At 41.7% G+C, this 22,588-nt stretch overlaps 1 protein-coding gene across 5 annotated transcripts in view; it reads right to left on the minus strand.

The window, feature by feature from the left end:
- The window catches only part of cip2a (cellular inhibitor of PP2A), a 71,542-nt gene that overhangs the window by 20,204 nt on the left and 28,750 nt on the right, over window positions 1-22,588 (minus strand). For all 5 annotated transcript variants that reach the window (XM_043701060.2, XM_043701064.2, XM_043701059.2 and 2 more), the window contains 5 exons: window positions 21,014-21,241; window positions 19,817-19,976; window positions 17,052-17,193; window positions 15,820-15,919; window positions 12,431-12,549 (listed from right to left, as the gene is read on the minus strand). In XM_043701060.2, the coding sequence (XP_043556995.2) occupies window positions 12,431-12,549; window positions 15,820-15,919; window positions 17,052-17,193; window positions 19,817-19,976; window positions 21,014-21,241 (749 nt within the window). The remainder of the gene's footprint in view (window positions 1-12,430; window positions 12,550-15,819; window positions 15,920-17,051; window positions 17,194-19,816; window positions 19,977-21,013; window positions 21,242-22,588) is intronic.

The following is a 22,588-nucleotide window of genomic DNA, read 5'->3' on the forward strand; positions in this document are numbered from 1 at the left end:
GTACAGCATGGAAACAGTCCCTTCAGTCCAACCCATCCATGCCGACCAGACATCCCAACCCAATCTAGTCCCACCTGCCAGCACCTGGCCCATATCCCTCCAAACCCTTCCTATTCATATATCCATCCAAATGCCTCTTAAATGTTGCAATTGTACCAGCCTCCACCACATCCTCTGGCAGCTCATTCCATATACGTACCACCCTCTCCGTGAAAAAGTTGCCCCTTAGGTCTCTTTTATATATTTCCCCTCTCACCCTAAACCTATGCCCTCTAGTTCTGGACTCCCCGACCCCAGGGAAAAGACTTTGTCTATTTATCCTATCCATACCCCTCATAATTTTGTAAACCTCTATACGGTCACCCCTCAGCCTCCGATGCTTCAGGGAAAACAGCCCCAACCTGTTCAGCCTCTCCCTGTAGCTCAGATCCTCCAACCCTGGCAACATCCTTGTAAGTCTTTTCTGAACCCTTTCAAGTTTCACAACATCTTTCTGATAGCAAGGAGATCAGAATTGCACGCAATGTTCGAACAGTGGCTTAACCAATTTCCTGTACAGAAGAATCTGGGTGCCCTAGTGCATAAATTACAAGGGGCTGGTAAGAAGGCACAGCAAGCATTAAGATAGATAATGGAATGTTATCATTTATTACTAGGAGAACAAAATGAAGCAGGTTATACTTCAGTTATACTGGGTATTAGTGCAACCACATCTGAAGTAGTGTGCAGTATTGGTCACATTATTTAAGGAAGTAACTGCATGGGAAACAGTTCAAAGAAGGTTTGTCAATACATGGAATAAACAGGTTGATCCATAAGAAAAGGCTGAATAGGCTGGCCTTACATCCACTCAAGTTTAGTGGAGTTAGAGGTGACTTGACTTGATTGAACTATATAAAAGCTCAAAAGGTCTTGACAGGATGAATATGGGAAGAACATTTTCTCTTACAAAGGGATCTAGAAGTAGGGATCACTGTTAAGGGATTATCCATGTAAAATAGAGGGAAGGCAGAAGTCTCCCTGAAAAAGGTGTTGAAAACAAAGTCTTTGAATACTTTTAAGGCAGAAGTGCATTGATTCTTAGTAAGCAAGAGGGAACAATTATCAGAGGTAAGTAGAAATGCAAATTTGAGATTACAGTTAAATTAGCCACTATCTGATAATGACAAAAATAAAGGCCCAAGGTACAGAATGACCTACTCCTGCTCCTCGTCTGTATATCAAATGCCTTTCCTGTCACTAGCAGCACCAAGGAAGATCACGTATTGGGTCCAGCTGCATTTGCTGTCTATTTCTCAGCCATATATGCTTCACATTGTTAGGAAGGAGAGATCACATTTCAAGTGAAACATAGTCTAAGTAAATACTTCAGGGATTTTGGAGGCAGCATTGAAATTTGGTGCAGAGGACAAGGGGTGCTTTTTCTTTTTTTTTTTAATTAGCTCAGTTTGCAAGGTTTTTTTTTACAAACAGGATGAACTGAAGCTGAGGACTGGGGGCAGAGCACAAATCAAAGAGTAACATCACAGAAAAACTGTTTCATTGATTAGTAATAGCTGCTAATTTGACTACTGGGATAGATTACTTTCAGATTGTGTGCAAATGGCAGAAATATTTACACAGATTACAAACCAAAAGATCAGTAAGAATTTTTAAAACAATAAATTAAGAAATAAGTAAATGAAATAGGCCAAGCAATTTATTGTACTTGCATGATGTGGGAAGCAGTGGACCACACTGTAGTTCATAGTAATTACATTTGTAAAAGAAATTGCCTGCTTGAGGAACTCTAGACTCAGATTTGATGAGCTGGAGCCTGAGCTTCGAACACTGCAACACAGTTTGGGGAAGAGTTATGTGGACATTGTGTTTCAGGAGGCAGTCAAATGCCTTGGGTTGACCACCTCAAGTTTGGTCAGTGCTCAGCAACAGGAGGATGTGACTGCAAGCGACGCAGACAGAAGTTTCCAGCAGGTAGTGCTGAAGGATCCTCAGCCCTTGGACTTGTCTAACAGGTTTGTGATTCTTGCTTCTTCTGCAGACGAGAGTGGAGGTTATAAAGAGGATGAGCAAACTAACCATAGCACCATGATAAAGGGAACTGTTCAAGAAGGGGGAAGAAAAGAAAAAAGTAGTTGTGATCAGGATAACATAGTCAAGGGAATAACACTTTTCTGTAGTCAGGTTTGAGAGTCCCAAAGGCTGTGCTGCCTGCCTGGTGCTTGGGCTGCAGAAGGACTTGGGAATGGAAAGGAAATATCCAGTTGTCGTGGTGCATGTAGGTACCAATGATATAGATAGAAAGAGGAAAGAGGTTTTGCTGAGGGAATATGAACTTAGGGCTAAATCACACACAGAACTAAAAAGGTAACAATCTCAGTAATGAAAATGGTCCCATAGTCATTATAGAAACATGATTACAAGGAAATCAAAACTGGGAACTTAACATTCAAGGATATTTAACCTTTCAATAAGACAGGAGGGATGGAAAAGGCGATGGCATAGCACTGCTGACAACAGATGAAATGAGGACAACTGTGACAGATGATCTGGGTTTGGATGATAAAGTCCATTTGGGGAGAGGTTAAAAAACAACTAAAAGATAACATTACTTCTACCAACATATAGACACAAACACTAACCACCCTGTGGAAAAAACTACAAAATTAACAAATAATTGGGAGCATGTAAAAAGAATAAAACAATAATTATGGGAGACTTTAATTTTCATGTTGATTGGGTTAGTCACATTGGAAAGAATAGCTGCAACAACAAATTCATAAAGCGCATTCCTAGAGAAATGTGAGATGGAGCCAATCAGGGAGCATGCTAGCTTGGATCTGGTAACAGGTAACAAGGAAGGTTTGATAAATGATCAGAGTAGAAGTAGTGCTCATAACATGAGTAATTTAACATTCAGCCTGAAAGTGAGAAACCTGAGTTGGAACCAACTGTGTAAGTTAAATAAAGGGAATTACAATGAAATGAGGGGGAGAGTTACCTGGATGCTTTGTTTCAGGAGGCAGTCACACCTGGGAGATTAAGTAATTCACATTCAGCTAGTGATCAGGCACAAAAGAGTGTGACTGTAAGTGAGGCAGGTAGGGGGAACCGGAGTTCAGGAGTGGAGGAGCCTCAGCCCTTGACCTTGTCCAACAGGTACGAGATTCTTGCTCCCTGTTCGGACGAGGAAAAGGGCTCTGGACAGGATGAACCAACTGACCAAGGCACCATGGTGCAGAAGGCCATTCAAGAGGGGGGAGCTAATAGACAAGTAGTGGTTATAGGGGATTCTATAATTAGGGGGACAGATAGTATCCTTTGCAAGCCGGATCGGGAGTCTCGCATGGTGTGTTGCCTGCCCGGTGCCAGGGTGCGAGACATCTCCGACCGGCTTGAAAGGATATTGGAGCGGGAGCGGGAGGGAGAGGATCCAGTTGTTGTGGTCCACGTTGGTACCAACAACATAGGTAAGACTAGGGTGGAGGACCTGTTTGGGCATTACGAAGCACTAGGCAGGAAATAGAAGCACAGGTCCTCAAGGGTCATAATCTCTGGATTACTGCCCGAGCCACGTGCCAATTGGCATAGGGACAAGAAAATTAGGCAAGTAAACACGTGGCTAAGGGATTGGTGTGGGAAAGAGGGATTCCACTTCATGGGGCATTGGCATCAGTTTTGGAACAGGGGGGATCTGTACCGTTGGGACGGTCTCCACCTGAACCGATCAGGTACCAATGTTCTACCGAAGAGGATAAATAGGGTGGTCAGTAGGACTTTAAACTTCTGAGTTGGGGGGAAGGGAAAGTGAAAGCGACAGGGAGTATGGAGGTAAATGGCAAGATAAGCAGCAGGATAGCATGCTTCCAGGCGGATTTAAAATTGAGGCAGACTGAGAATACAGTAAAAAGCAAGGATAATTTAGGACATATGACTTCCAACATCTCTAATGATAAGGAAGTTAGCATTAAGGCACTTTACCTGAATGCTCGTAGCATTCATAACAAAGCCGATGAACTAATGGCACAGATAATAGTGAATGATTATGATGTAGTAGGCATCACAGAGACTTGGTTACAGGGGGGTCAGGACTGGCAGTTAAACCTCCATGGTTTTTCAACTTATCGAAAAGACAGATGTGGGCAGAGGGGGTGGGGTTGCCTTGTTAGTTAAGAACAAAATTAAATCTATGGTATTGAATGACATAGCGTCGGATGATGGGGAGTCTGTGTGGGTGGAATTGAGGAACCACAAAGGCAAAAAATATATAATTGGAGTTGTGTATAGACCTCCTAACACTGGTCAGGACCAGGGACGCAACATGTACCGGGAAATAGAGAAGGCATGTCAGAAAGGCAAGGTTACATTGATCATGGGAGACTTCAATATGCAGGTGGACTGGGTAAATAATGTTGCTAGTGGATCTAAAGAAAGGGAATTCATGGAATGCTTACAGGATGGCTTTTTGGAACAGATTGTCATGGAGCCCACAAGAGAGCAGGCTATTCTGGACCTAGTGCTTTGCAATGAACCAGACTCTATAAAAGATCTTAAAGTAAGGGAACCCTTAGGAAGTAGCGACCATAATATGGTAGAGTTCAATCTGGAGTTTGAAAGGGAGAAGGCAAAATCGGATGTAATGGTGTTACAGTTGAATAAAGGTAATTATGAGGGCATGAGAGAGGAACTGACTAAAATAGACTGGAAGCAGAGGCTAACCGGGAAGACAGTAGAGCAAAAATGGCAGGAGTTTGTAGGTATAATTGAGGACACTGTACAGAGGTTCATTCCCAAGAAAAGAAAGATTAACCGGGGAGGGATTAGACAACCTTGGCTGACAAAGGAAGTCAGGAAATGTATTAAAGAAAAAGAGAGATCCTATAAAGTGGCTAAGAACAGTGGGAAATCAGAAGATTGGGAAGGATACAAAAGCAAACAGAGGATAACAAAGAGTGTAATAAGAAATGAGAGGATCAAATATGAAGGTAGGCTAGCCAGTAATATTAGAAATAATAGTAAAAGTTTCTTTCAGTACATAAGAAACAAACGACAGGCAAAAGTAGACATTGGGCCACTTCAAACTGATGCAGGAAGCCTGATGGGAGATAAGGAAATAGCAGGAGAACTTAACAAGTACTTTGCGTCAGTTTTCACAGTGGAAGACATGAGTCATATCCCAAAAATTAAAGGATGTCACGGGGCTGAGTTGAGTATGGTTGCCATTACGAAAGAGATAGTGCTAGAAAAGTTAAAAAGTCTTAAAATTGATAAATCTCCTGGCCCCGATGGGATACACCCTAGAGTTCTGAGAGAGGTGGCTGAGGAAATAGCAGAGGCATTGGTTGAGATCTTTCAAGAGTCACTGGAGTCAGGAAAGGTCCCGGATGATTGGAAGATGGCTGTTGTAACCCCCTTGTTCAAGAAAGGATCAAGGCAAAAGATGGAAAATTATAGGCCAATCAGCTTAACCTCGGTTGTTGGTAAAATTCTAGAATCCATCATTAAGGATGAGGTTTCTAAATTCTTGGAAGAGCAGAGTCTGATTAGAACAAGTCAACATGGATTTAGTAAAGGGAGGTCATGCCTGACAAACCTGTTGGAATTTTTGAAGAGGTAACAAGTAGGTTAGACCAGGGAAACCCAGTGGATGTGGTCTATCTAGACTTTCAAAAGGCCTTTGATAAGGTGCCACACGGGAGGCTGCTGAGCAAGGTGAGGGCCCATGGTGTTCGAGGTGAGCTGCTGGGATGGATTGAGGATTGGCTGTCTAACAGAAGGCAGAGAGTTGGGATAAAAGGTTCTTTTTCAGAATGGCAGCCGGTGACGAGCGGTGTCCCGCAGGGTTCGGTGCTGGGGCCACAGCTGTTCGCATTATATATTAATGATTTGGATGAGGGAACCGGGGGCATTCTAGCGAAGTTTGCCGATGATACGAAGTTAGGTGGACAGGCAGGTAGTACTGAGGAAGTGGGGAGGCTACAGAAGGATCTAGACAGGTTGGGAGAGTGGTCCAGGAAATGGCTGATGGAAGTTAACGTGAGCAAGTGCGAGGTCTTGCACTTTGGCAAAAAGAATAAAAGCATAGACTACTTTCTAAATGGTGAGAAAATTAATAAAGCCAAAGCACAAAGGGATCTGGGAGTGCTAGTCGAGGATTCTCTAAAGGTAAACATGCAGGTTGAGTCTGTGATTAAGAAAACGAATGCAATGTTGTCTCTTATCTCAAGAGGGTTGGAATATAAAAGCAGAGATGTACTACTAAGACTTTATAAAGCTCTGGTTAGGCCCCATTTGGAGTACTGTGTCCAGTTTTGCTCTCCACACCTCAGGAAGGACATACTGGCACTGGAACGTGTCCAGCGGAGATTCACACGGATGATCCCTGGAATGACAGGTCTAACATATGAGGAACGGCTGAGGATACTGGGATTGTATTCGTAGGAGTTTAGAAGATTAAGGGGAGACTTAATAGAGACGTACAAAATAATACATGGCTTGGAAAAGGTGGATGCTAGGAAATTGTTTCCGTTAAATGAGGAGACTAGGACCCGTGGACACAGCCTTAGAATTAGAGGGGGTCATTTCAGAACAGAAATGCGGAGACATTTCTTCAGCCAGAGAGTGGTGGGCCTGTGGAATTCATTGCCACGGAGTGCAGTGGAAGCCGGGACGCTAAATGTCTTCAAGGCCGAGATTGATAGATTCTTGTTGTCTAGAGGAATTAAGGGCTACGGGGAGAACGCTGGTAAGTGGAGCTGAAATGCGCATCAGCCATGATTGAATGGCGGAGTGGACTCGATGGGCCGAATGGCCTTACTTACACTCCTATGTCTTATGGTCTTATGAGGATAGAGTTAGCTAAAGAAAAGTGTACAGACAGATTAATAGGAATGGCAGTAAGCGTTTAAGAAAATAGTTCATGACACTCACAACTAGTCCTCCTTCCTGGGATGTATTTTTGCTGAGAGTGGGATAAACCAACTATCGCCAACCAAGGACGTTAAAGACAGTATTAAGTTGAAAGGAAAAACAGTAAGGACGCAAAAGTCAATGATAGCCCTACAGACTGGCAGTAACAAATGTAATAAAGGCAGAAAATAAACTACTAGGACAAAGTAGCGATGAATAAAAACTAACAATTGTTAACTATGTAAAAAGAGAGAGGTCAAAGCAAACATAGGCCCCTTAGAAAATTATTCTAGGAGATAGTTCTGGGGAACAAGGAAATAAATGGTAGAGGAGTTAGAAAGATATTTTGCATCAGTCTTTATGGTGGAAGATATTTCAAACATTCATTTAATACGAAAGAATACCAGAGAAATTAAGTAGCAATATTAGCCAACTAAAGGGGCTCAAGGTCCCAATGGTTTACATCCTAGGATCCTAAAAGAGGTAGTGGATCCATTTGTTGCAATTTTTCAAAAATCTTTGGATTCTGGAGAAGTACCAGAACATCGGAAAACTGCTAACGTGATGTCTCTATTTGAAAAGGGAGTAACTTTAGATGAATTAGTTTAACATCTATTGTTGCAAAAGTATTAAAAATCAATTTTTAAGGTAATAACAGAACATTTGGAAAATCACAATCTAATCAAGCAGAGCCAGGCCTGGCTTTATGAAAAGGAAATAGTGTCGGACTATTACTGTTTTTCAAGGAAGTCTCAAACAGAGTGGACAGATGGGAACCAATCAACGTGTTGCATTTGGACTTGCAAAAGGCGCTTGTCAAAGTACCTTGACTAACGCCACAAAGGCCAGTGTCCTGTCAACAAGTTACCCTTTATTTACACACGCATAAATACAGGACACTGACCCAGCTAGCTTGGAGCCGGCTCCTAGAGTGAGCAGAAAACCTGACATGGTCTTTTTTTTTTACAAAACGTGAACAGAACCTCTGACACGTTTTTATTTTTTCGGTCTCCCTTTTTCATTCTTTCCCCCACACTACTGCCTAACAGCAGTAGTGCTTATTTCTACCCAGCACCATGTCATGTGTGTGCAGGTGTAGGACAGTGAAGAACAACCAGTACGTATATCTTTATTTATATTCCATCACCAGAAAGAAAGGAAACACCAGACTGGCCAGTGACAATCAATGCGAATGCTGTTTGTGCGTCAGCCAGGACTCCCTGATTGGGGCTGTTAACCTGGTCCAATCAGGAAACTCATTCTATGATAACCACCTGGCTGACCTCATTCAAATCACTGCATCCCTCCTCCTATAAGTCTTGCGATGTAGGCCTGTTCTTTTTCCGTGTAGCTTTTCCGGAGGTGTTTTCACGAGTCTGGTTCCTCTGACTCTGCCTCAGATACTGGTAGCATGTGCCGGACCGTAGGCTGCTTCTTGGCCAAAGCTTATTTTCAAGCAGTAACAGTGTCATGGTTGCGATATCTGTCGTATCCAATTTGTCCTCAGAGGTTTCTGCTACCCTAGGTAGAGGGTTAGAACCCACAGTTTATGACAGCCTTCCTGGTTGTTCTGAGGGGCCAGGTATGTTTTGGTCCTGCCCCATTTGAGTTGTTGCTTTCACGTGGTCCACATGCTTGCTCAGGACCGCCTCTTATCTAAACTTTGCAAATCATGAGACCCGACCTCATATCAGCCATACTTTTCTTATGCAGGGACATTCTTATGGTGTCACCACCAAATTTCATTCCCTTAACAAAACTGCCTCTCTTGCTTAGAAATGACTTGTGTCTGATATTAGTTTTCCTGTTGCCGTTGCACCCTCCCCCCACAGATCTTTGACGCTCAGGTTTCGTCAGGTGCTGAGTCTTCTCCCCATTAGCATCACTGCGGGACTGGTCCTTGTAGTTGCATTAGGACTGGTCCTATAATCAAAAAGGAACTGGGACAGTTTGGATATTGAGTGATGCTGTAGGCTGTTCCTTTAAGCTTGCCTTTAAAGTTTGGACTGCTCTTTCTGCCAGACCAATGGACAATGGATGGCATGGAATTGTCCTTACAGGCTAAATGCCATGCAACTTCAGAAAAAACTCAATTTCTTGCTGATAACTGATGGTCCGTTATCTGTGACCAACACTTCCAGAATTAGAGTGGTGCTGGAAAAGCACAGCTGGTCAGGCAGTATCCGTGAAGCAGGAAAATCGATGTTTCGGACAAAAGCCCTTAATCAGGACTCTACACTGCCAAAGCCAGACGCGAACTCCAGAAGTCTGTGTATTACAAAAGATACTCGCAATGTTTCAATTGTTGTAATGAACTCTGTGCAGGTCAAACCACTTTAAATGGGTGTCCACAATGACTAAGAGGACTGGCATAGTCATTGAGTCATACAGATGTATAGCATGGATACAGACCCTTCGGTCCAACTCATCCGTGCTAACCAGGTATCGTAAATTAATCTAGCATTTGCCAGCACTTGGTCCATATCCCCTCTAAACCTTTCCTATTCAAGTTCCCATCCAGATGCTTTTTAAAGTGTTCTAATTGTATTAGCATCCATCATTTCCTCTGGCAGCTCATTCCACACACACACACATCATCTTTTGCGTAAAAAAGCTGCCCCTTAGGTCCACTTTAAATCTTTCCCCTCTCACCCTAAACCTATGCTTTCCAATTCTGGATTGCCCCAGTGGCATGTAACAGAGTCCAGCGTTTAACATAGACATTCCCACAAATATTGGGGAGCTACTGGTGGCAATTTTTGTCCTTGTCGGCATTCTAGGTACTGCCCAACCGAAACAGCTACGTCAGCATCCAAACCTGCCACCAGACATAACATCCTACCAATAGCTTCAGTTTGGAAACCCGCAATGACCCTGGTGCAGTACAGACAGTATCTGGCAATGAACTTTGCTCAGGACAATCACTCTTGCTCCCCATAATTTGCCAACCTCTATGGTGATCTGGTATCTCCAGGTCCAGAAAGATCTTGATTCTGGTTGTGATGGTCTTTTTGTTTCCCCCATCACCACCAACTGTTTTAGTTTTCAAGAAAGAGATCTTTTTGTATCCACAGTCTGATATCAAATCAGCAGCAACTGGATGTGTGTCCAGAAAGTTCAAAAACCAAATGGAATCTTCTAGTGGCTGCACCATCGATGGTATATCTGCCAATGGAAGGCAGTTCAAGGCATCTGCATTTGCCATTTGGCCTCCTGAACAGTATTCCAACTTGTAATTTTACACACTCCGAACAAGAGCACACCTCTTGATTAGATCAGATATTCTGGGTAGCACAGCCCAAACTTCTGTAAGTAACCCTAACAGGTGAGGGAATTTGGGGTCCGTTATGATTTCAAATTAACGTCTGTAAAAGGCATTGGTGGAACTTTCTCACCAAAGAGGACAGTCAAACCTTCCTTCCCTCACTGGGCATATCTTCACTTGGAATTAGACAAAGTCTGGGAAGCATATGCCATCACGCATCCTTCTCTGCTGGGCCACAAGTAAACCAACACTGCACCAATACCTTCCAGGGAAGCATCTCATGTCAGCACCACATCTCTCTTGGGATCATAGTGCACAAACACCTTAGATGACAATAGCTGTTTCTTCACTTCTCTAAACGCTACATCTTGGCTACAATTTAATTTCCAAGATGAACTCTTTTTCAAAAACAAATGTAAGGGTGCCAGGATGGAGGCCAAGTTACATATGAACCCAAGAGAAGACCTCAGCTCTGATATAGACGTGGGAGCTGGGGCCCCTTTGATCGCCCTCACTTTATCTTCCATCGGGCATAACACAATCTTGTTGACTCTGTAGCCCAGATAGGTCACTTGGGGTGCCTAGAACACACATTTTACCCTCCTCAGGCATACACCTTCTTGAAGAAACCTTTAAGCACTCTGGCCAAATTCTTTAAATGCATTGGACTTTCCACATATTGGCACATCATCCAGAAAAATGGCAGTGGTAGGCCTTTTAAAATGTTCTCCATCGTCCACTGAAAAATGGCACAGGCTGATGACACCTAAAAGGCAGTCTTGCATACTGGTACACACCCATGTGGATATTAATTGTAGAATTCTTTTGGGAATCCTCATCTAATCAAAACCACAGATACATATGGCTCACGTGCAACTTCAGGAGTTCCAGTCAGAGTTCTCTTACTCAATTCAGGCCTAGTGGGATGCTTTTGCTGTAGCGAGTTCACATGCCAGCAGCAACAACAATGGCTGGCCAGCCTAGATCCTCGAGAAAATGCAAGCAGATGGAAGAGGCTTGGTTTTGTTTTGGGACTTTGCTGTAGGCTGATCAAGAATCCCTTTGTTCAGGATATGTCCTGAGTGAGGCTATGCAATGCCTATCTAAACCCTTTCTACTCATATAACCATCCAGATGCTTTTTCAATGTTGCAATTGTACCAACCTCCACTACTTTGTTGGCAGCTCATTAGAAGTTCTGCTGAATTGCTCTGATGTTGGATTCTTATTCAATTTTCTCTCTTTCAGGTTTCTGATGTGACATTATGGATCCTTTAGATTCTTTCATCTCCAACACAGATTACACTTCTGCAGTCCTCAAGTCAGTAGCCTCCTTTATCAGAGTTATCTTAGTTAGCACTGAATGTAACTGTCTGTTTGAAACATCCTGTACGACAATGAACCCGTTCACTTCTGCAGACAGTCTTAATTGCCTATTTGTCTTGAGGCAGCAGGTTATCAAACTCAGGAGTACATATTCAATTCAGGAGACAGCAAACTCAATTTGTAAATGCTCGAAGTTTGCACAAAGGTTACTGAATGAGTATTGAATGAACTCTGATTTGTCAATGAATGCGTTCCTATTGCTATTTAATGATCATTTGACCCTAGCTTCAAACAATGTGGTCTGACAATAAGTCTGAAGAGTTGGAGTTCTTGTAAAGATCCATCCACGACCACATACTTCGACTCCAGTCACCATTAACAACAGACTCTTCCATTCAATATAGAACTTTGCTATCTTGGAAGCATCCTCTCCAATAATACCATTACGGTTGATAAAATCCACCATCACCTGGTAAACTCTCAAGCTCAGCATTCACACACTATGGAAAGAGCACAAGTTTGTCTCAGAACAAAGTGTTGCATACCTGACATTGAGAATTTACTCATCAGAGCTCACTTGGGACAAAGTCAATGCCTAAATCCACTTCTCTGACATGTGACTTCATACACAGTATTTGCAATCAGCTACAAAAATTGACTTTTGGCTTAACATCATACAAGATGACATCAGACAAAACTAAAATTGTTATTTTACCCTTACTTTCTGAACACTTATCCTTCAGTGTCAGGGGCCTCCACACCTGAACTTCTTTATAGGCCATTCCAGTGCCCAACATTTTAGCTGCAGCAAAGTCCACTACAATGCAAGTGAATTCTACAATTTATATTTTTATCGACTTGCATTGGGTATCAAATTGATGGTGCATGGTCATGGCGATCACACTACCCGAACAACACTTGTAACACTTACATTATAGCAGGAAAATCAGGCAAAGATGCTGCCTCAAACAGGATCTTTAATGCAAGTTGTACTTGTTCTCTGTTTTCAGATGTCAAAGCAAATGACAAAGCTGAAGCAAGTCGTTGATCCTGGAAAAGAATTTTAAAAATTTCATAACCATAAAATTGGTGTATAGTTGCTAAACTTTACAGTTTTCTCCTTTTCCTCTTGAACAGGCAAAAACAAGGTGGCAAAAATTCAAGATTATGAAAACTACATATCATGAATAATTTACAAAAAATATTTCTTTACAAAAGTGGGGTAGTCAGCATGTACAAGAATTATCACAGCAGATAGCTAACTAGGAAAACAGTTTCAAAATTAAAATAGGAAAGATCCAGGTCTGTAACTAGATTAATGCTGGAAATAATTCATAGATCAGAATATTATAGCACAGGAGGTAGTCATTCAGCCCATCATCATGTCTGTACCTGCTTTCGGAATGTGAAATTAATCTCGTGCCATTTCCTCACCATGTCCTTCTGACCCTACATATTCTTGACTTTCAGATAACAAACTAAGGGTCTTTTGAATACTCCAATTTAAGATGCTTCTATCGATCTCAGACAGTGTATTCAGACCATAATCAAATGTTACACAATAAGTTTCCTCATGTTGCTTTAGATTACTTTCTTTCTTTTTACTCAGAGGAAAGAGTTTCTCTCCAAATATTCTAACAGTATCCTCATGTCTTTGACTAGCTCCTCTCAGCTTCTCTCCAAGGAAAAAAAAATTCAATTTCTCCAAATCCTAACTCAAACAGAAACAAACCACCTCTGAATAATTCTTATGAATCTTTCTGCATTGTCTTCAAAGTCTTCAGATATTTCCTAAAATGTGGCACCGAAAACTGGATACAATACACTAGCTGAAGCCAAACTCTCACATTATCTAAGTTCAATATACCTTTCTTCCCCTTGTGCAATACGCCACATTAATAAAACCTCAGTTAAGTAATGATTTCTTAACACTCTCAAACCTGTGATGACTTCAATGACTTACACATGTACACAAAGGTGTCTCAGCTCCTGCACACCATTTAGAGTTGGACCCTTCATTTTATATCATCTCTCCATGCTTTTTCTACCAAAATAAATCATGTCACATTTCTCCAAATTAAATTTCATCTGCCACTTTGCCTGCAATTCAACCTGGACTTTTGAAGTTCCACACTATCAGCTTTCACAAGTTTCAGACAATCTGTAAATTGTGACCACTTCACCAGGATCTAGATCACTGATACACATCAAGAGGATTAAGTGTCTCAACACTGACACCTGGTGATCTTCACTACAAAAAAATTTCTCCTGGCCCAAAAACCTTGTTAAATTAACAAAAAACCTCTCAGAAAAGAAGTGGCCAACTAGTTCAGCAACCTAAGGCTTCTTTTGTTTTAAACGTGTTGCTATGAAATACATATTAAACTTATTTGTGTGTCATGGCAGTCTTGAAGTAGTATGTAGCATTACACAAAAATCTGCTCTATTTAGAGTCATAGAAACGGACCCTTCCATCCAATTTGCCCATGCTGACCAGATACCCTAAATTAATCGAGTCCCATTTGCCAGCACGACCCATAAAGGTCTAATTCCTTCCAATTCTTATAATCATCCAGATGCCTTTTAAATGTTGTAATTGTACCAGCCTCCACCACATCCTCTGGCAGCTCATTTCATGCCACACACCACCCTGAGTGAAAAAGTTGTTCCTTTGGTCTCTTTTACAGCTTTACCCTCTCACCCAAAACCTATGCCCTCTCATTTTGGACTCCTTTACCCTGGGGGGGGGGGGAGAAGAGAGAGAGAGAGAGAGAGAGAGAGAGAGACCTTGGCTATTCACCACCCATGTCCCTCATGATTTTATAAATCTCTAAATTAATCCCTCAGATTCCGACATTCCAGGGAAATTAGTCCCAGCCTATTCAGTCTCTGCCTATAGCTCAATCCTGGCAACATCTTTATAAATCTTTTCTGCACTCTGTCAAGTTTAATATTTTTGTTATATTAAAGAGACCAGAACTGAACACAATTTCAAAAAACGCCTGACTAATTTCCTGTACAGCTGCAACATGACATCCCAACTCCTACACTAAATGCACTGACTACCAACCACTTTCTTCACTACCCTGTCTCTACCTCCAAGGAACTACAAACCAGCAGCCTAAAGTCTCTGTTCAGCAGCACTCATCAGAATCCTACGATTAACTTTATAATTCCTGTCCTGAGTTAGCTTACCAAAATGCAAAGCTCACATTTATCTAAATTAAACTCCATCTGCTACTCCTGAGCTCATCTGATCAAGGTCTCGTTGCACGCTGAGATAACCTTCTTCACTGTCCACTACACCACCAATTTGGGTGCCACCTGCAAGCTTACTAACCATTCCTCCTATACAGAGGAACCTCGATTATCCAATACCAATTATCCGAAAATTGGACTAGCTGAAGGAGATCTCGAGGTCCTGATGGAAACAAATCTTTGATGCAATGTTTCTAACAGTCATTGCATCTTTTGTTTAGTGATTAAACAGGCACCGTCTCCAAATAACTGATCGCTCACCCTCTCTCTCTCCCCACACTTTCCCCGGAGTTCTACACAGGGGTATACCCTAAACCTCCCTCCCCACCCCCTTTCCCAGATAATCTGAAAAACGTTGTCCTGTACAAGGCAGAGGTGGAACTTATCAAAAAGGTGCAATAAACAGTTGTGTATATGTGTGTACGTGCGGATGTGCGTACGTGTGTCTGTGCGCGCTATTTGGAGACTTACCCCACAAAGGCACCTGCAGCAGCAGTCTTTTTGTTGGTGTCCAGTCCGGCTACCCCAAAGAGGGGGCGGGGGGGTGGGGATGGGGGCAGAGTTGGCCTGTGTCGGGAGGGGGGGGGTGCAGTGTTGGACGGGGATGGGGCTGGGCAGGGGGTGGGGTGGATAGGGATGGGCAGACAGGGGGCGGGGTTGGAGGGGGCAGTTGGGGTTGGATAGGGTTGGGGGGGGTGGGGCGGTTTTGGACAGTGTTGAGGACGGCGTTGGGGGCTCGCGCGCTGTGTGCTTCTGCAGTTTCCTGAACAGGGAGCAGACTTCAAAATCTCCAAGCCCCAGAGGAAAGGCATTTAAGTCGATTATCGGAATAATCGATTATCGGAACGAAATACTGCCTGCCCATCTTGTTCGGATAATCGCGGTTCCCCTGTACTCACATTCAAATCATTCATATAAATAACAAAAAGCCTATGGAATCAGCAATGATTCTTGAGGCACACTGCTAGTCATCTGTATACATTGCTCAAGACTTATACTTAATAAAGTGAAGGTATTGAATGTAAAAGCAGACATTTTTTAAAAATCTTTTAACATTTTTACCTGCAAAATCTTATAAAAGCTGGCTTCCATGTTTGGTACCAACTGCTTCAGTCTGTTCATAAGGCTAAGAGTCTTCAAGACAATATCTGCACCTATTTTACTGTCAAGGTAGAGCAGGAGGAGGAAAACAAGCATGTTTAAAAAAAAGTCCATTTTTAACCTAATGACTTGCATAACGTCAATTTACATTCCCAGTAAACAAAGGAGCATTCGATGAACCTTCATGTGTAGTTCTTCTACCTATTAATAACAAATTCACTCTTTGGCAAGTCATATCTCTATAATCTAAAGATCCTTTTTTTTAAAATAAAAAGCAGATGACAAGATTAATTACTCTACTAACCTTTGGCTATTCAAAAAAAATGCTCTTTGTGAATGAGAACAGTACAAGACAAGGTGGCCAATCAGCCATCATGCCTGTGCTAGCTCCTTGGTAGAGCCATTCAATTAATCCTACCTCACCGGTTTCTCCACAGTCCTACAACGGTTTTTCGAATCAAGCATTAGCTAATTTTGAATTTGAAACTAACTAACTACAGAATGGTTCTATCAGCTTTCCAAGCTACTTCATTCCAGCACAAAGTGAAAAGTCACTTTAAATCTGTGCCTTCTGGCTACTTGCTCCTCTACAACTAGAAAAAAGCTTTCTGAGTAGGCTTTCAACAGGGAATATTGAACATTTAGCACTAGACAATTCAACACTACACATCACTACTCAGGAGATGTATAAAATGCCACAGCAAGTGAAACAGGATTATATAATGGGAAAGATAGAGCTGAAAAAGATTGTTGAAAGTTTGTGGTAAAGCCATTTAATTTAAGATTTTAAAGTCAATACAGTTAATCAATAAATTCTTCCATTTACAAATGCAGCACTAATTCCTCTTATACTTTCTGAACCTTTGTATTTAATAAATGATACATGAATAGCAATGTAGAAATTGGATTATCTTTCCTTGTTGAGCAACGTCAAGTCTCACTCCAACCACTCCTATAATTTTGCTTAATTAGTGCCAGTTAGTAAAAGTCTATTCAATTAAGATGTGCTTAAAGCCACTATTCATAAGGAGAAATTATTTCTGGTTGTATCTAAAATGATTTAGAAATATCTCCACATTAAGCACTGTACATCTTTACAAGTTTTTATTTAAAATAGCTGTTGTATTTCATATTTTGACATATTGGTCACATTTTAGCAAAAACAAACTCTGCAAGACATTCCCACTACTTACCATAGTTCTACATCTGCAACATTGCTCCTGTAACCAATTTCCATCCTATTGTACATGAACTGATATTCCAGAATGGAGAGACAGTTTCTGGCTGTGAGAACCTTAGCAACCTGCAACTTCACTGTATCATCTCCGCACAGCAGTAAGATATAATTAAGGAAAAGGACAAATGTTTAGTTTTCTTCTTCCTCATTGAATGTTTTATATGACCAATTGTGAAGTCTATGAGTTGAAACGTCGATTCTCCTGCTCCTCAGATGCTGCCTGGCCTGCTGTGTTTTTCCAGCACCACATTTTTTAACTCTGGTACTCCAGCATCTGCAGTCCTCACTTTCTCCCAATTGTGAAGTCTGTGACTGGTTCTCAAGTCATTTTGTTCTGCAGTCAGGCAAAAGTACAAAAATGTCCCAAAAAATATCTAAGTTTTAGAATCAAGAAATTAAGCCGTTATTCAACCTTAAACTAACTTGATTATTTTTCATACATGATGCTTTATGAGCACTTAAAGTTCTGAAGGAACTGCTTTCAATATGCGTAACTCACGAGAATATTCATGCTTAATTATAAAACAAAACCCACACTGGCACAATATGTTAACTGATACAAAGGTCAAGGAACATGTTCAAAGTGTGCACCATTAATTATAATATAATTGATGAGATCAAAATATCTACACATCAAATTTATGACAATGCTATGGCTTTTAAGAGGTTACTTTATCTTTTTTTTGAAGGAAGGTCTTAAGGCAGAGGCTCCGAGCAGTCTGTTACAAGTACTAGAGTAAACAGTTTAAGAGGCATTAGGGCATTTTAAAAAAAAACTTGGGAATAGAAACAACCTGAATGGGTGGCATCAAGCTCTAGCAGAACCAGGATTTTTAGTTATTGCAGCAGCTTTTGTTCTTGGGGTCTCAGCAGAGTTGAAAGGCAGTGAAGTTCTCCCAGCTGCTGCACGGAGTTTTCTCTAAATGTTCTTCCTCCTGAGCTGCTGGAATTGCATGTGAAACATTTCTATTTTCTGAATTTGCGTTTTGCCAGGGGTGCATTTATGGGATGCTACAGTGTTGGAACAGTTATTGTTTAGTAGCAAAATAATCTATTATTCTGTTAAGTTTTCCAATAGAGTTAGGTTATCCCAAGTTACTTTACTGCTGTAGTATTTTAATTATAGTGTTTAAATAAATAGCGTTTTGCTTAACATAGAGTAGTTTGACCCATCAAGTTGCATCTGGAACACAGTAACTCACATTTATCGTTAAAATAAAACAGAGTTAGGGTCTAGGCTACCTTCTTAACATATTTTGAGGTCACCACCACAGAACACACCAGATGGCCTCCTTCTTTAGAGACCGCAATTTCCCTTCCCACGTGGTTAAAGATGCCCTCCAACGCATCTCATCCACATCCCGCATCTCCGTCTTCAGACCCCACCCCTCCAACCGTAACAAGGACAGAACGCCCCTCGTGCTCACCTTCCACCCTACCAACCTTCGCATAAACCAAATCATCCGCCGACATTTCCACCACCTCCAAAAAGACCCCACCACCAGGGATATATTTCCCCCCCCACCCCTCTCCGCCTTCCGCAAAGACCATTCCCTCCGTGACTACCTGGTCAGGTCCATGCCCCCCTACAACCCACCCTCCCATCCTGGCACTTTCCCCTGCCACCATAGGAACTGCAAAACCTGCGCCCACACCTCCTCCCTCACCTCCATCCAAGGCACTAAAGGAGCCTTCCACATCCAAAGTTTTACCTGCACATCCACTAATATCATTTATTGTATCCGTTGCTCCCAATGCGGTCTCCTCTACATTGGGGAGACTGGACGCCTCCTAGCAGAGCGCTTTAGGGAACATCTCCGGGACACCCGCACCAATCAACCACACCGCCCTGTGGCTCAACATTTCAACTCCCCCTCCCACTCTGCCGAGGACATGGAGGTCCTGGGCCTCCTTCACTGCCACTCCCTCACCACCAGACGCCTGGAGGAAGAACGCCTCATCTTCTGCCTCGGAACACTTCAACCCCAGGGCATCAATGTGGACTTCAACAGTTTTCTCATTTCCCCTTTCCCCACTTCACCATTGTTCCAAACTTCTAGCTCAGCACTGTCCCCATGACTTGTCCTGCCTGCCTATCTTCTTTTCCACCTATCCACTCCACCCTCCCCCCGACCCATCACCTTCATCCCCCTCCCCCATTCACCTATTGTACTCTATGCCACTTTTCCCCACCCCCACCCTCCTCTAGCTTAGCTCTCCATGCTTCAGGCTCTCTGCCTTTATTCCTGATGAAGGGCTTTTGTCCGAAACATCGATTTACTGCTCCTCGGTTGCTGCCTGAACTGCTGTGCTCTTCCAGCACCACTAATCCAGAATCTGGTTTCCAGCATCTGCAGTCATTGTTTTTACCTATTTTGAGGTCATGTCTGGTCCAGAGCACTGACTAATTTGTTGCTTTCTAGTTGAACATAGTTTAATACATACACATATGATTATTTATTTGAATTAGTTCGATGTTCACATCTTTTCAGGACTCACACTATGCAAGTAAATTTACTTGTAAAGAGGGACTGAAAAGAATGAATATTATTTATCAGGAACTGATGAAAATCTCAATGTTGAAATTTCTCAGACTGAAAACCACTCAATGTACATTTAATCAATAAGGGCAAATTTCAATTACCAGATATGAATGAAACAAATTGAGAGAAACTTTAAGTGTTTACACTTTAAATAACTGTTTTATCAAGAAAAGGATATCTGATAGAACATCAAGAATTTTTGCAATTCTATCATAATATTTTTTTGTTAATGCGTCCTCCTGAGCATGATTCGGTGTCTGTAATTGCTCCTCAATGACGGGGAAAAGCAGCTCCATAAATGGTGCAATTGTAGTCCAAAGCGTGCAATCCATCATTTCCTACAGTGTTCCAGACAATAAGGTTATTCACTGAATTAAGCTAAGCTTGGGATAAATTTTCATAAAAATGTTCATCATTCCAGAGTCATTATTTTCACTGCTTTCAACTGTCTAATTGAAAATATCGAAACACAATCCCCATTACATCACACCCCAAAATAAGTGCAAGGAGGTCATTAGCTCCTTTAACACCAAGACTAAAATCATAATGTTTAACTGTACCTGCTGAAATTTCCTTTTCCAGTCAAGTAAAACTTGATCAAGAAGTTAAAAAAAAGCACAAAAGCAGTGGGGCAGGTGCAACATGAAAAGAATTATAGTGATAAATGTTAGAATCAAATTTAAGTAATTAAATAGCTAGAGTAAATTTGCAGGGAAATCACTGAATGGTGAAACCAGGGGCTTTAATGAACCAAATATTTATTAGGATAATGTTTGACTAATGGGAAAAGTGAAGAAAGAATTTCAAAAAAGTGCTCAGGAGAACTTCCTTGATCAGTACGTTAGTGGACTATGAGGGAAGGAGGCATTGCTAGATATGGTGCTAAGGAATGAAGTAGGACAAGTGGAGCAAGTATGTTTGGCCATTCTTTGCTTGCTTCTAAAGGTTTCTCAATCTTCTGGTCAACCTTTCACCTTCATCGAAATGTATGTCTTTTCTTCCCGTATGATTCCTTCCTTAACCAACAGTTCACACTTCTCAGTCATTTTTAATGGAATATAAAATTGCTTAGAATTATGAAATATCTACCATCCAACACAATGTATACTTTGCTGGTCATTGGCCATCATAAGAATATTTTAAATAGCTCTACCTCCCCCCTTTAACCATATACAGAGGAATCTCAGTTATCCGAAGGACATGGGTGGGGAGTATTTTGTTTAGATAATCGAATTCCACATAATCGAATGCCAGATAACATAATTTGGCCAAGCATCGGTACTTTACGATCTTGCCGGATAATCTGATATTCAGATAATCAAATCCCGAACAATTGAGGTTCTTCTGTATTCAGGTGTATTCAAAGATTCTGTACCTCAAACAGCTCCTTCAGTAAAACTAGAGCCAGCAATGAACATCTCTCAGGGTTTTGTAGTGGTTGACTTGACCAATGGATAAGAGTAACAATTGGTTCAGATGGTTTAATGTGTGACGTGAGGCTTGCTACCGTAACTCTTTGTTCAGAAGAAGTTTCAAACATTGCATGACACAATATTCGCTTAAGGCTGCTCACTGAACAGAAGGCAAGTAGCAATTCAAGAATCTGAGGGAGAGAAAATTGGCATGAAATTATACCTTTTTATAAGAGATGGTTCTTAAGGTTCAAGATGATATCGAATCATTATACCACTAATTTAAATTTAGCCTCCATTTCTTTGCATTCAGCTGTGCACTCTTAGATACATATCCCTGAAGACCAAATATGGTCTGGCTGCATTGTATTACAGCCACTCTTTAAATTGGTTGCCTATTGTAGAGAAGGGTCGAGAGTGTGGTGGTGGAAAAGCACAGCAGGTAGATAGATGGAGATGGGGTAATGGTGATAGGTCAGAGAGGAGAGTGAAGCAGATAGGTGGGAAGAAAGATGGACAGGTCATGAGGGCGATGCCAAGTTGGAAGGGTGGAACTGGGGTAAGGTGGGGGTAGGGGGTTTCCTTATTTCCCCTCACCTTACCCTGAGATCCTTCATTTTTCCTCCCCCACCTTATCCCAGTTCCAACCTTCCAACTCAGCATCGCTGTCATGACCTGCCCTACATGTCCACTTTCCTTCCCACCTAACCGCTCCACCCTCCTCTCCGATCTATCACCTTCACCCCCCACCTCCATCTACCTATTGCACTCTCAGTTACCTTTCCCCCAGCTCCCCACCCACCTCCCCCACTTATCTCTCCACCCCCCCCGGCTCACAGCCTCATTCCTCAATTCTCCTGCTCCTCGGATGCTGCCTGACCGGCTGTGGTTTTCCAGCATCATACTCTCAACTGATCTCCAGCATCTGCAGTCCTCACTTTCACCTGTTGTAGAAAAAGCCCAAGTTGTCCAGACTACATAACAGACTGTGTAGTAACTTGAAATTGCACCTTGTTGAAATATCAAATTGGATCCACTAATTAAATAAAATTAATTGCCAAAGTTCTGAATACAGAAAGAATAAAGAGAGAAAGCTTTGATATATCAAATTCACAAACTTAAAATTAAGCTTATTGTATGTATAAACTCAGAATGTGACAAATTTTTATAGGTAACAGTAAAGTAGTTTACTTTGAATCAGAGTCAAACAAATCAGAATAGCTAATAGTTTTCCTTCAACAGTGTACCCTTGGTCAGATCCCATCTGGAGAATAGGATACAAAGCATTAAGCTGTATTCAGAATTCAGCAATTAGGTGTGAAATCATAGAGCATCTTTTCTTAGCAATGGATGATAGAAATCAAACTCGCTTCCCAAAATACTGAAGATGCTGGTTCACTTAAAATTTTCAAAACTAAACTTGTTGGATATCATGAAAAAACTCCTACACCCAATAACCCATTTCTAGATTTTAACTTGCCAGTAACAATAACTAGAGTGATTTGCATGCAAAATAGAGAAAAGTAGAAGGCATACAA

The sequence above is a fragment of the Chiloscyllium plagiosum genome, unplaced genomic scaffold (assembly GCF_037043375.1).
Source record: "Chiloscyllium plagiosum isolate Xiang-an unplaced genomic scaffold, Cpla_swu_hap1 HiC_scaffold_12, whole genome shotgun sequence".
In the NCBI taxonomy this organism is placed as follows: Eukaryota; Metazoa; Chordata; class Chondrichthyes; order Orectolobiformes; family Hemiscylliidae; genus Chiloscyllium; species Chiloscyllium plagiosum.